Source organism: Filicampus tigris, chromosome 16 (genome assembly GCF_054856515.1).
Source record: "Filicampus tigris isolate MCC_2025a chromosome 16, RoL_Ftig_1.0, whole genome shotgun sequence".
In the NCBI taxonomy this organism is placed as follows: domain Eukaryota; kingdom Metazoa; phylum Chordata; class Actinopteri; order Syngnathiformes; family Syngnathidae; genus Filicampus; species Filicampus tigris.
Window position 1 is genome coordinate 4,756,677 of NC_141232.1, and position 13,498 is coordinate 4,770,174.

Here is a 13,498-nt window from a genome sequence, read left to right on the forward strand (position 1 = left end):
TTTTTCAGAATCTCAGAGTGAATGAATAATAAAGAGCAAGACACACAGCAGGTTATTCATTTATCTTTTTTTTTTTTTCTCTTTTTACTGTTTTCCATTACATGTGAGTAGACGGGCAGCTAAAACGCTGCCGTTTTCAAGACGACCATCACTTCTGGAGAAGCAATAAAACACAAAATACGAGGAAAAGGAAAACATTTGAGTGCTCAGCATAATGTAACAAAAAAATATGGCAGTAGTAGTTGGTACATTTCTCTTTCAACAAGGCACCAAAGGTTTTGATATTGGATTTCTATTTGTTGTGGTTGTCCCTGCTTTCTGTTTGAGGTTGCCTGAATGACTTCTGTGGAAAAGGATAAGAGCCAAGTGTGGAAAAACGACCATTAGCAATCAAATTGTGTTGAAGGTTCCGCAAAAGGTTGCAGTTCCGTTGTCGTATTAAGTCATTAAATACATGTTGAAATGTACAAATATGTGAAAATGTGTTTTAAAATGTAGTTGTAACATTTTTTTATATGATTACGCGTGATTTTTAAATTTGTGAGTACTCAAGTCAAGTGGAAGTTGCAGGTCATCAATCAGATGAACAAACCAAATGAGTATATTTCACTGAGTCATAGTGATGTGTTTACAGTTGGAATGATAAAAATTATGACTGGAGAAGCTAATTATAAGAGCTGAAGTAAAACAAAATATATACACCCAAAAAAAAAAAATGGCAGTTTGTTGAGCCTTGAGCATTGCATCATCTAGGTTGGTCAATAATTTCTCAAAACAACAGACCAATAGGATCCACTGTGAAAAAATATGAAATTGACCAAATTTGAAAATACAGTAGGAGGTTTCTGCCCAAGTGACAATACAAAAAAGTATTTTGAAGGGTTACAAGTGTAAATTATTAACTTTTTTTAATTCATGAAAAAGTGCTAAAAATTCTGTGTTTTACGTAAGTAGGTGTGATGTGGAAAAAAGTGCATTTGAACTTAGAAAACTATAGTGCCCAGTATTTTTTTTCATGCGCTAGTACAAACATGTCAAAATTGATAAAAAATGTTTTTGGTGGACAGTGGGATAGTCGCGAAAAGTGTGATTTATTTATTAGTAGTCAGAATTTGTTTTTGGTTGGGATTTTAAGTGGAAAAAGAAGGAATTTTGCGTTTTTTTTTAAGTGCTGCCGTGAAAGTACAAGGTGTTCAAATTATATGCAAAAAATTGGGGAATCGAGTCATAGCTGTAATTCATATGGTCAGGCTTTGTTTCCAAGGAGTAGTTTGGATAAAGGGCGAGACCTAAAAAGCAACAATTTGAGTGCTTACGTCAGATTCTTTTTCCACATGTGGACCTCATCCTCCTCCTGCTAAGAGTGAAACACAAATGACAACGATTGGCTCTTTCTCTCCCGTGTACCAGCAGCGGCGTCAGCAGACATCTGCTGAAGTCCTGAACCTCATAAGGAGTGCACAGTGGTGGGCTGAGCAGGTAGTGGGGTGGGGTGGGGGGGGGCGGATTAAACAAGGTGACATGTTGCTCGTATACTTACTAGAGTAGAAAAACACAAAGCACCTCGCCATGGAGTTCAAGTGGTTTCGAAACGTCATGTTCTGACCTGATTGGCGTGAGGCGGGGGCGTCGGCGCGAGCCTCAATGGAGGTGCGCGTTGAGGTCGTACTTCTCGCAAAATTTGTCCGTGAAGGGGATGCAGGTGAGCAGCTCGCACCACTCGCACTTGATGGGGTAGACGTAGAAGAGCACGGCCAGACCCGAGAAGAGGCCCACGAACACCAGCAGGAAGACGATGATCTGGCAACGCTTGCGGTACAGGTCCATGCGGCCGAAGCTGATGTAGGGCAGGAAGGCGAAGGACAGGAAGAAGCCCGACACGAAGCCGCTGAAGTGCGCAAAGTTGTCGATCCACGGCAGCAGGCCGAAGGCGAACAGGAAGAGGACCACGCACAGCAGCTTGGTGAAGGCCGCCCAAGGTTGCGCCAGGATCTGCCAGCTCTGGAACAACTCCACAAACAAGCAGGCCAGGATGCCGAACTGAGAGCCCGCCGGTCCCACCTGCGCAGGCAAGGGAAGGCTCATGTCACGCCGCGCATCACTTGCCACAATTTATTTGCATCCGATAAAACCTGGATTGGGGCGTCATCTATTTTGGGGCGGGGGGGGGTTAAGATTGTATTCTATCGAGGATGCTACTGATGAGAACTTCAGTTTTTCATGTCAAAATAATAAATCATCAGAGGGTGACAAAAATGCAACCAAAAATCCAGTGATGTGGAAATATCATTCATATATTATTTATAATTTATTTAAAAATGGGAAATGTAATGTAATTTTTTTTACACAATATTTTTTGGACTACTAGGAAGCTAAAAAAAAAAAAAAACACTTGAATTAAGCAAAATTCAACATGGAAATTTCCTTTTGACATTTATATTTTAAATATATTTGCGTCACTCGCTCACTGTTGCTCTTTTTTTATTATTATTTATAAAACACGCAAAAAAAGAGTCAATTTTAATCTAAACTCAAACAAAGTTTGTCAAAACAAAAAAGGGTTTTCTCTGACTCTTTTTAAGTAAATTCAAAATATAAAGTACAACATATTTCTGAACATTTAAAGGGGAAGTCAAGTCCCCCAAATCTTGACAACAATATGTTTGATGCACCCTGACTAGTCCAAACACACTCTTCTGATTAATATTGAGTTTGCGGAAGATGAACGAAGCAGAAAAATCCACCCGTTGCCATCCATCTCCGAGGGCGGCCATTTTGCCTTGCAGTGTTGCCACTTGCTGTCGACTGAAGTGCCGAATGGCTCAGCTTTGTGAATTTCACATGACCGTCCCCCAAAACAGGTCGGCCTCGACCCTCGTTAGTCACCGACGTGCCGTTTTCAGCTGTTTTTAGACTAGTATGGCTGCATGTAACTCATGATTGGAAAGACGTTTTTTTCTTTTACTTGACCGCCTTTTCCTCAATTAGCCTTCGCAAGTGTGCCTGTTCCAGGGGCTGGCTTTCTTCCGGCTTTCGATTGGTCTAAAACGACTTCACTGTCGCTTTTGACTTAAAAAGTCAAAAGTTGCCTTTTCCGCATGCGCGCGTGCGGTTCACCTCGGCTCTGTACGGCAGGAAGATGGCCGACGCCAGGTTGCCGGTGATGCCGCTGACGATGTAAATGATGGAGATGCGCAGCCACCCCGCCAGCTTCTCCAGGTCCCTCAGGATGGTCATCTGGAATGCCACCGACACCATGCAGTGAAGGACCCTGGCAGGACGGCACCGGAGGTCACGTTGACTTTCAGCGCATTGTACAATGCCGCCTTTGGCACGTGCCGGCCAAGGTAAGCCTATTCGAGCCTATTTAAGACAATGTCGTTCAGTGCCGGTTAAGCTTCACGAGGCAATTTCGTTAATTAGCCAGGACACCCAAAAGAGAAGAGACCAATCAAAGCTCCTTTTAACTCGAGTTCAGCTCTTTGCACGGACCGGCTGGACGCACCGGCAACAATATTAGGTACACCAGAGCGATTTGACAGAAGAACTGTGTCAACAATTAAAAAAAAAAACAAAAACAAAAAAAAAACTGGTGCCTGAACTGAACTTGAACTATGTTAAAGTGAGTTGGGGAGCTTCACTTTGACAAAAGTACCGCTTTGCCGCCATTTTGTGGCATCTTAAGGAAGTCGGTTGAAGTGAGTTGAGAGGCTTCATTTAGACAAAAGTAGTGCTTTGCTGACCTCTTGTGGCATCTATAGACCGTTATAAACCTTTTGAGCAGTGTCTGCATGTTTATTTTTTATATAAAAATATATAAACAGCACAGTGCTTTTTTAAAGTACAATTCACTTGTATTTAACTTTGAAGTACAACACATTTGAATTGAATCTTTTATATCTGCTTTCAAACATTTACTATTTACATTTTATCTATTGACTGAAGAGCAGTATTTGATTTTCCAATTTTTAATCATGGTTTTCATGTTCAAACCGCAAGTTACAGTAATATACTTGAGAGGAATAAAACCTTTATCATGTCTACAAGTCAAGTTAATAGCAACATTTTTTTTTTTTAAAGTAACACTCTAGACTCCCTATCAAATAATTACGTTCATCCCTTCATTAACTCATTCACTGCCATTGAATTCACTTGTCTTTTTGTCATTGACAAATGTACGTGTTTTTTCACAGTCCAGCCATTCAATCCCAGGAAGCTATTTATATTTTTTTGAATTTATTTCAAACGGGTAAAAAAAAAAGGGGGGGGGGGGGTCTAAAAATGTCTGGCAGTGACTGAGTTGGAAGAAGTGAACTGGACTTTCCCCACTTCCTCTCGATGAATCTGCCCACCCTCAAAACAACATAAGACTCCTCACGGACTCACCCCGCATGCAGGAAGAGTGAGAGCCAGAGTCTGTAAAACTGATCCGGGACCTCAGGGTTGAGGAAAGGCAGCAGTCCACATACGTCATCCATGCAATGCACCTGCAAGGTGAAGCACACAGGTTGCCTCCAATCCTGCCGAGAGGAGAACGACTCACGGCCGCGGCGCTCGGCTTACTTGGGAGCAGAGAGTGGCTTCCTCATGAAAGAAGCCATTCATGAAATCACAATATTCCCGGGATGTGATTTCACACCTTGAACAACAAAATGTCCAGTCAGAGCTAAAACAAACACATTGAATCTTTCTTTCTTTCTTTTTTTTTATACATAAAAAGCTTCCTTACCTTCCTTTGGTTCCGATGCAGCAGGGTCGGCCTGTGATGGTGCAGTCAATGTGAGGCAGGTTGGTGTGGTTCCCTGTGTTGTACCTGGTGCAAATCTAACAGCAGACGCGCACATTTGTTGTAATATTACTATGATGCAAAATCAAGTCATTTATCATTCCAAATAAACAGAAATGCTGGCCAGGTCATTAAAGATGGAAGTCAACCCAAACATATTTTCTATGCAAGCCCACTAGTTGAAACAAGGCATTCTGATAAATATTGCGTTTATGGAATAAGAGTTAATCCACCCGTTTTTAGCCATTTTGTCACTTCTGTCGACTGAAAATGACATCACAACTGCTCAGGTAACGACCAATCACGGCTGACCTGTTTTCTGAAGCTGAGCCGTGATTGGTCGTTACCTGAGCCCTGAGCAGTTGTGATGTCATTATCAGTCAACAGAAGGGACAAAATGGCCGCCCCCAGAGATGGCTCAAAACGGGTGCATTTTGCTGCTTAACTCATATTCCACGAACGCAATATTAATCTGAATTCATCTTTAAATCAAAAACATTTCCACTCACTGGCCACTTGGTGATGTCGTCGGGCCACTCGTGCGGCGAGACCGAGGCGGGCTCCACACATATCCTAACAGGAGACGCGCCATTAGTAGCCCGCGTGCGCTGAGTGTGCGCTTCGGGATGCGTACCTCGGGTCCTGATGGCAGACGGAGCCGTATTGTCGTTCTTTCCCGTTTAGCTGAGGCGTGCTGGAATGCCGCGGCCACTTCACCCACACGGCCAAAGTGCTCTGGACGTATAACGGATGAGTCAGAATCACTCGCGCTTGCGACGGCGAGCGAAGAAAAGCACGGCGCCACGGACCGAGCACTGCTCTTCTGAGGTCTGGACGCAGCCCGAGCGATCGTTGCGCACGCAGCACGCCGAGTTGCGTTCGATGTCTCGTTTTTCCCTGATGAAATCATGCACTTGCTTGTCCTGCCGCATGCATGGAGAGTATTTGGCCCCCAGGTGGATCAGCGCCTCCTGGAAGGAACAAACTGTCATTTGACCAATTTTTTTTTTTTTTTGCTTTGACGTGCAAGCGCAGACGTCACAATGAACGGCATTTTCGTAAATAGTGAACAATCATTTAAAAAAAAAAAAAAAAAAAAAAAAAAAAAAAAAAAGGCTTCAAGCTGTTTCTTGCCACAATAACCACAAAACCTAGCCTTTAGGTCCTCTATCTTGATGCTAATGCTAACTAGCATCTATGCTGCAACACATGTAGAAACAATATAACTACTCATATTCGTATATTCTTTATCCTCTGCTAAGAACAACTAATATTAGTTATTCACTGATGAGCTGACAGGAGTTATGTTTGGATTTACGATCCAAAGGTTTACAAATAGTTAGCTCAATCTATACCTGCTTTATCGGGATGCTCAATGTGATAAAAAGGCAAGCAATAAAAAAAACGCAGCATTTTTAATGTACATTTCCTTGCTTTGAATGTGCTTACCGAGCTTGGCCCGATCCAGAAGTTCTCCTGCTGTACAAACTTGACATTTTCATACACGCCTTTGTTTCTTAAAACCTGCCCACATGCAAACAAGACCAGGCCGTCAACGGTTTCACATTACAGTGCCGCTGCCGAGATGCCCAAAGTGAAGCGTCCACGCACAGAATCAACCGTCTCGTGCTGGGAGAAGCCCACCGGCGCGATGCCGTAGATGCACACTGCCAGGATGGTGATGAGCATGTGGACAAAGGTGATCCAGTACGTAAAAAAGGGCCTGCAGGTAGAAGAGATGAAAAAAAAAAAATACTGAAAAAAAAGAGTGCACTCAAAAAAGACTTCATTGCATACAAATGTACAGTGGAATGAGCACCTGTGGTCGTCCATGTCCTCGATCTGCCTCTTGACGTAGCTGTCGATGCGTTTGCGGTAGGCGCGGTTGGTCAGCTTGCCCACCATGCCCAGCCCGTACGGCCTCTTCTCGCGGGCAAATAGCTTCTTGACGGGCACGGCGATGCGCTGCCCGCGCCGCTGCCCGTTGACACTCACCACCTCCTGACGCAAGGGCACCTTGGGCGGGCCCGGCGCGCCCTCTTTGGCTTTACGCCACCCTCGCTCCAAAGGTCTGCCCGCCAAGAAGACAGAAATAATACATGAGAAACATTTCAAAAGTGCTTTACTCCAAAATATGAAAAGATAATAGGCGCTTTACTGTAGTTGTTTACATATATGTGTAATATATATATATATATATACATATATATATATATATATACATATATTCATAATTATAATCTTCTGAATTCATCAGAGTCTTTATATGTTTTATATATTATGAATATTTATTTTTACAAAAGAAAAAAAAACAAGTTATTCAGTTGGCTAGCTATTTTTTCACATTTAACTGTTTTGTTTATATTTACAATATAGACTCTGAATAAATGAACTTTAAAAAAAAAGCAAAATAAATCCCATTTAGTCCACGCAAAGAAACAAAATTTTATAGATAAATAAATAATCATAATTCATTTTTCCCAACAAAAGATACAATTTAGTCAGCTGGCTTTTTGTTATAGAATAAATTATCATGAAATCAACATTTTGATCACTTAATGATCATAATAAATTGATGATACAGAAAAAAAATTATCACAAACACCACCTGAAATAACAAAAGGCTAAAATATTTTTAAAATGTGGGGGAAAAATAGACACTTATTTTCATTCATATCTAAAAGACAAAAAAGTCTTTCCAAAATTTTAAAATAAATATTCATTCGGCTCCAAGTTTTCCTTTTTTTTTTTTTGTAGCAGCAAATAAATTCAAGAATTGTCAATGGCATTATCCTAAATTCTGAAAACATTAAAATCTCCAAGATCAATTTAAGATTGCTCAGATTTTTGTAAAAGTCTAACATTTTTGATGAATGGTACTTTTTGCTACAGTCTAGCGCCATCTACAGGCAGTGGACTCACAGCATCAGGTGACTCCTCTCCAGTGCCGTCTTATCCAGCGCGCTTCCCGTCAGCTCCATCTCATCTTTCTTGTCGCCATGGTCCGCCTCTTTCATCGCCGCCTCTGACGGCGACTCAAACACCTCGTCCGCATACGTGGACAGCTCTTCGTGCATCAAGACATCCTAACCACAGAAAACCACTTAAAGGAGTGCAAATAGCGAGCGTGTATGTTTGACGGACTTACTCGGGCAAAGAAGGACGTATCCAGCTCATCGGGAAAGTCGATGTCTTCCTCCATGAAGCTGGCAGGGGTAAAGCTGCGTCTTTGGGTCCGTCGCAGGGTGCTGTCCCGTATGGAGCGCCCCTGAAAGAGCACACGTGGATAAGCACTTTTTGTAAAATACACCCAGTTGGCTTTAAAACATTCGATTAGGGCTGAAAGAATAAGAATTGAAGAATAATCGCTGCACGATTTTTTTCCCCCATTCTCATAGAGTGCAATTTCCATTTAATATGCGAGTATCATTTAAAAAAAATATGTCGTCATAAAAAAATTACAGCCAACTAAGCAAATGCAAAATAATACAAAAATTTAAATGTACATCACCTTTTTAAAATAAGCACACATCAATGTGAATGCTTTTATTTTAGATGACACTATCAAGAAACACTGTAAAAGGAGAAATGGACAAAGTGTTTATCTGTATTAAAAAATAGTGCGAAAATCAAATAATTGCATTGAAATACTGTCATAAAAAATATCAACATTATAAATGATCTTAATGCTTCACACATTGGGCGACGTTTTGGCACAAGATTATAAGGTCAAGTGTGTAAAACGCCGACTCACCTTGACCAGCGCCGCCGCCGCCCTGAAGCTCATCTTGGCCACCGACTCCCTCTTACGTCGGCGGGGTATCCGGTTGAGGCCCGAGCGCGAGCTGGTGAAGGAGCAGAGCGACGCCGCCCCGGGTGTGATGGGCGTCTGCGGCACGCTGTAGCCGTCCACCTCCTCCACCATGCGGAAAGCCCGACCGCGAGCCAGCGGGTCGACGATCTAGGGCAAGAATACGTTTCAACAATGGCCGCCGATCACATTTCCCACCAAATAATTAGTACAGTGGAACCTCTTAAGGAGTGGTTTTAAAACTGTTGACATCAAGTACCTCTGAAAAAAATACTTAGCTCTCCATGGACCCCCATCATGGCAACAAAACATTACATTATGCTTAAAAATATGATTTTTTTTTTAACTACAGGCAAACCTTTGGTTTATAAATTTGCTGCATGATCATGTTCATGAAGCCAAACATTCACAAATTGAGGTCATGTTTCCAATCCAGCCCTTGAACAAAGTTAAATTTACATTTCTGATAGTAATGTGAGGTTAAGAGTACCGTACAGTGTAGAAACGGGAACACGTATTGACACAACTGGCTATGTTCGCTAACTCACTGTAACTCACTGTGCAAAGCCGTAGCCTTTTCGTATCGTTTACGTTCACCATTGTTACAGCTAGCCCAAAATGGCCGTCACAACCAACTATACAACGAAAAGTGCTATATAAATTCAATTAATTATTCTTTTTACAATAGGACAGATGGTAGATTTTGCCAAATCTAACTGCACAGCAAGGTCACAAAGACCATTCCCATATTTAGCTACTATCGCCTTCTTTTTTTTCAACCGAAATAGGGTAGGGGGGAGAGTGGGGTAAGATGAGCCACTGGGTAAGTTGACTCACCCCTTGTATCTAGGCAACCGTGCTACGTGTGGTCATGTGATCACAATGGCAGGAAGCCCTTACCATTGCCATCTTGCTGTGGTGAAAGGAAGCACTTTGGGAAAAGAGGTAAGCCTATTTTATTTTATTTTTTCTTCTAAATTTTCTGCATTTTAGGTAAAATGAAAGTTATGTCAAGCAAGATTATCTGAGACTAAAATTATATGTTACACATATTGGTGTATTTGTAAGGTGTAAAAACATGTGAATCACTGACCTGAAAATTAGCCACGTTTTTTTAAGCTAGCTTTTCACAAAATAATAATTTAAAATATATATTTTTTTTCTATATTTTGTGTATCATTTTACCAAATACTATAGATGCTAACTGTTGGCATGTCAATGGTGTTTTCTATTGTGTTAGAATTAAGATAGCAGGTTCTTTCTTTTAGTAATTGTCTGGGTGTTCCATCCATCCATCATCTGTACCGCTTATCCTCACAAGGGTCGCGGGGCGGGCTGGAGCCTATCCCAGCTGTCTTTGGGCAGTAGGCGGGGGACACCCTGAATTGGTTGCCAGCCAATCGCAGGGCACACAGAGACAAACATCCACACTCACAATCACACCTAGGGGCAATTTAGAGTATCCAATCAAATTACCATGTTTTTGGAATGTGGGAGGAAACCGGAGTACCCGGAGAAAACCCACGCAGGCACGGGGAGAACATGTAAACTCCACACAGGGAGGCCGGAGCCGGGATCGAACCCACGACCTCTGAACTGTGAGGCGGACGTGCTAGCCAGTCGACCACCGTGCCGCCCATTGTCTGGGTGTTAAAAAATAAAAAAATCTCTTTGTTTTATGTTTAGTTTGACTGTAAACTTCAACTGTGAGCGACATTTCCATAACTTCCCAATCAGAAAATTGATTAAAATCAGCGATTAGCGCCTTCATTGTGTTTGATTTTGAGGTTCCACTGTATTGAGGAGAGGCAGCCATGCCTTGTTTTTACCTTCTGCATGCCATGCGAGGAGGAGGGCACATACAGCGGAGGCGGCGTCTCAGTGCTGGCTAAAGAGATGTTGTCCTGGCTGGGCAGGTCCATCTCGCGGATCACCTGCGGCTTGAGCTTGCCGTAGCGCAGGCTGCAGTGGCGGAGGCTCTTGCGCTGCCATTTCTGCGTGGCGTCGCCATCCTTGCTCACCCCGAACCAGTCGGCCGTGCCCCTGACGCCACAAGCGGCCATCGTTCAGTTCACAGTTACAATTGTGGCACTCGTGATAAGATAAGAACATGAGTGGAACAGGACGACGCTTCCCCAGATGTCACAACAAAGGTGTGAGGGAACACGTCTGGGCATGTTTGCGAGCGGACGAGTAGCATGTCGCAGGCACACACATACAAACGCTCACGCAGACGCACTTGCGCTGTACAGTATCGTACCGCACATATGTGGCTTGTGGCAATGCGCAGTGAATGTTGAAACCACTCAGCACACTGACATGTGGGGGCTTCCCTGCATACCTGAGCAGGGTTCTGGAGAGCGAGTGGTGCTTCCTGGCGCTGCGGCGGGCAGCTCGCTGGCCCTTAACGGGCACCGTGTTAATCCGTTCAAAGTGAACCCTCCTGCTGCTGTCGCCGGGCAGGAGGAAGGTGCAGAGGGAAGAAGGAGAAGGAAACAGAGAGAAGAACGGGCAGTGAGAAGCAAGAGTGAAGTGATGGCGTCATCAAGCGGGGGCCAAGCAAAGCGGGGCGGAATTCAAGCAATTTGTGATGTGAGTAAGCGAAGGCTCAAGTCTTCCAGATGACGTGATTTAAAAAAAAAAAAAAAAAAAAAAGCGCAAGCGGCAAACACTTGCTGTCCGCTAGCAACGTAGCTTTAGCTCCATACATAGATGTGTCACTTCAACAAAGTTGCTTGACACTAATTACTACCTTTCCTATCGGCCAGTGCTTTGGTGCCATCTAATGGTGTTATGAACAAAGCACAAAAACAAAAGGTTTAAAAAAAAAAAAACAGTAATACGTATTTAACTTATGTATTTATTTCTATTAGCACGGTCGATAAAATTAATAGTAAAGGAGGAAAAGGGAACAAATCATATAAAAAGTCTACACACCCCTGTTCAAAATATACAAAAATTAGACATTGGTAAATAAAATTAAAGCTTTTAGTTAACCTACAACCTGAGCAAATCAATTGAAAAAAAAATCATATAGATTAGACATTGGAGTTAAAATGGTAATTTCCATTTTTTGGAAATAGTGATGAATGAAAATTTTGTCCAGGGCAAAAGAACAGGTGCTTGAGCACCACCTAGTGGCTATGTGTGCACGTGCCTCACGACAATCAATCACAAATCCTTATGTTTGTGTTCAAGTGCACAATACAAAATCCCTTACACATGGACCGATTTTTGATATTAAACAACTCCACAAAAAAAAAAAAGCGAGTCTCCTCCCCAAACCAAAAATCTATTGTAGAAGCATTTGTTGATCACATGTTAGTACGCAGGTAAGGTCAAGTTGGTTAAATCTAAACCAGCCATGCAATTTGCATCAAAAGAAGGAAGCAAAGGAAAAGGTCAAAGGTTGTTCTAAAGCAAGTGTATCAATCAAACGCACTGGCCTCACCTCTTGATGGTCTGCGTGATGGACGACTGGCGCTGCAAGACCGGCCGCCGGCTGTCAAAGAAGTCTCGGGGCGGCGATTGCAGGTGAGACGTCTCCACCGGCATGCTGATGCTGCGCAGGAAGCCCTGCCTCTTTATCGGCTGCAACGTAGGGAAATTCAACGTCAAACTTAAGCACAACACCCGAAGCTTTATTTGTATTGATTTAGATTTTCTTAAGAAAACTCAAAATTTTCCAATTTCAAGAACCTATATTGTCATTTATTCAGTTGGTAATAAAAACAAATAAAAACGTAACTTCTACTTACGAAGAAAAATGTTGTTTTATATTTTACTATCAATTATACTCCCATAATATACAATAATTAGTTCAATACCACAACAGTTAGATAAAAAAAAGCCTGTGATGGAATTATTTCGAATATATTGATTAAAGAAATTAATTTTTTTTTTTTTTTTAAAGAAGATTAAAAAAAAATTAAAGTAAAGCCTGTCATGTTTAATAACAATCACATTATAGTAATGGAAATGATCATATAAATCTAATAACAATAACATATATTCACATCTATTAATGAGATAATAATAAGCAATATGTTTGTAAATATAAGAGTTAGATTCAAGTATTAGTATTTGATCATTGTTATTATAGTTCTTTACAAGCATATTTGAAGACAAAGGAACTTAAAAGCAAACATGGAAAAGTGAAATTAGAGATCTCTTTGATATCCCTTTCATGTTGTTGCTGTCCTCTTTGAACTGAATTCTAAAACTAATTTATTGTTTATTAGTATCATTACTATTACTTATGTTATTATTATTAACATCGTTATTATGATTACAAATCAACGATAAAACTATGTTAAATGCGATTGTCAAATGTAAGGCTATTTGAACGCATTTGTAATAGGATTGATATGATTATGATGATGATGATGATGATGATGATTAGGGGTGCTATGATTCACCTGAACAAAAGTGGGCGGCTCGTCCAGCGACATCTGAGTGGTGGGAATGTCTAATCGCAGCCATGGAGGCTTCTTCCTCTGCAGACTGCTGGTGCTCTCCCGCCGCGCTTCTGCCATGTTGTGTGTCCTCACCACAGGCCTGCCAGCTACACACATGCACACGCACACGCACACACACAGGCGCACACGCACACACACACACACACACAAAGAAGGGAGAGGAGAACAACTTTACGTAATGTGTCACCGCAAGCATCAAAACTCAAGGAGGGCCAAGGATATGACTCGCAGTACAGATTGATTCCACTAGACGGCGCTGGTGACACTAGACGATTTTAGCAGCAGGGGAACTAGAAGGAACTTTTGCCGGAACATTGCGTGTCAGTACCTAAATTTAGTCCCTGGGAATCTTCTTGGGAAGAAAGAAGTATGTGGACACAATTCCATTCCGCCCACAGGAAGTGGAAATAGAAGAAAAACAGC

At 42.0% G+C, this 13,498-nt stretch overlaps 1 protein-coding gene across 5 annotated transcripts in view; it reads right to left on the minus strand.

Annotated features, from left to right (window-relative positions):
• Positions 1 to 56: 56 nt before the first annotated feature.
• rhbdf1a (rhomboid 5 homolog 1a (Drosophila)) overlaps positions 57 to 13,498 on the minus strand; it is a 41,471-nt gene continuing 28,029 nt past the window's right edge. For 3 of the 5 annotated variants that reach the window (XM_086055557.1, XM_086055555.1, XM_086055558.1), the window contains 18 exons: positions 13,016 to 13,161; positions 12,049 to 12,188; positions 10,939 to 11,046; positions 10,427 to 10,640; positions 8,541 to 8,747; positions 7,935 to 8,054; positions 7,709 to 7,872; positions 6,606 to 6,857; positions 6,398 to 6,509; positions 6,236 to 6,310; positions 5,596 to 5,757; positions 5,421 to 5,521; positions 5,296 to 5,359; positions 4,730 to 4,824; positions 4,564 to 4,639; positions 4,387 to 4,487; positions 3,118 to 3,271; positions 57 to 2,061 (listed from right to left, as the gene is read on the minus strand). In XM_086055557.1, coding sequence (XP_085911683.1) covers positions 1,642 to 2,061; positions 3,118 to 3,271; positions 4,387 to 4,487; positions 4,564 to 4,639; positions 4,730 to 4,824; positions 5,296 to 5,359; positions 5,421 to 5,521; positions 5,596 to 5,757; positions 6,236 to 6,310; positions 6,398 to 6,509; positions 6,606 to 6,857; positions 7,709 to 7,872; positions 7,935 to 8,054; positions 8,541 to 8,747; positions 10,427 to 10,640; positions 10,939 to 11,046; positions 12,049 to 12,188; positions 13,016 to 13,132 — 2,682 coding nt within the window. In that variant the 5' untranslated portion in view covers positions 13,133 to 13,161 and the 3' untranslated portion in view covers positions 57 to 1,641. The remainder of the gene's footprint in view (positions 2,062 to 3,117; positions 3,272 to 4,386; positions 4,488 to 4,563; positions 4,640 to 4,729; positions 4,825 to 5,295; positions 5,360 to 5,420; positions 5,522 to 5,595; positions 5,758 to 6,235; positions 6,311 to 6,397; positions 6,510 to 6,605; positions 6,858 to 7,708; positions 7,873 to 7,934; positions 8,055 to 8,540; positions 8,748 to 10,426; positions 10,641 to 10,938; positions 11,047 to 12,048; positions 12,189 to 13,015; positions 13,162 to 13,498) is intronic. The other 2 variants (XM_086055559.1, XM_086055560.1) reach the window with 2 other exon arrangements.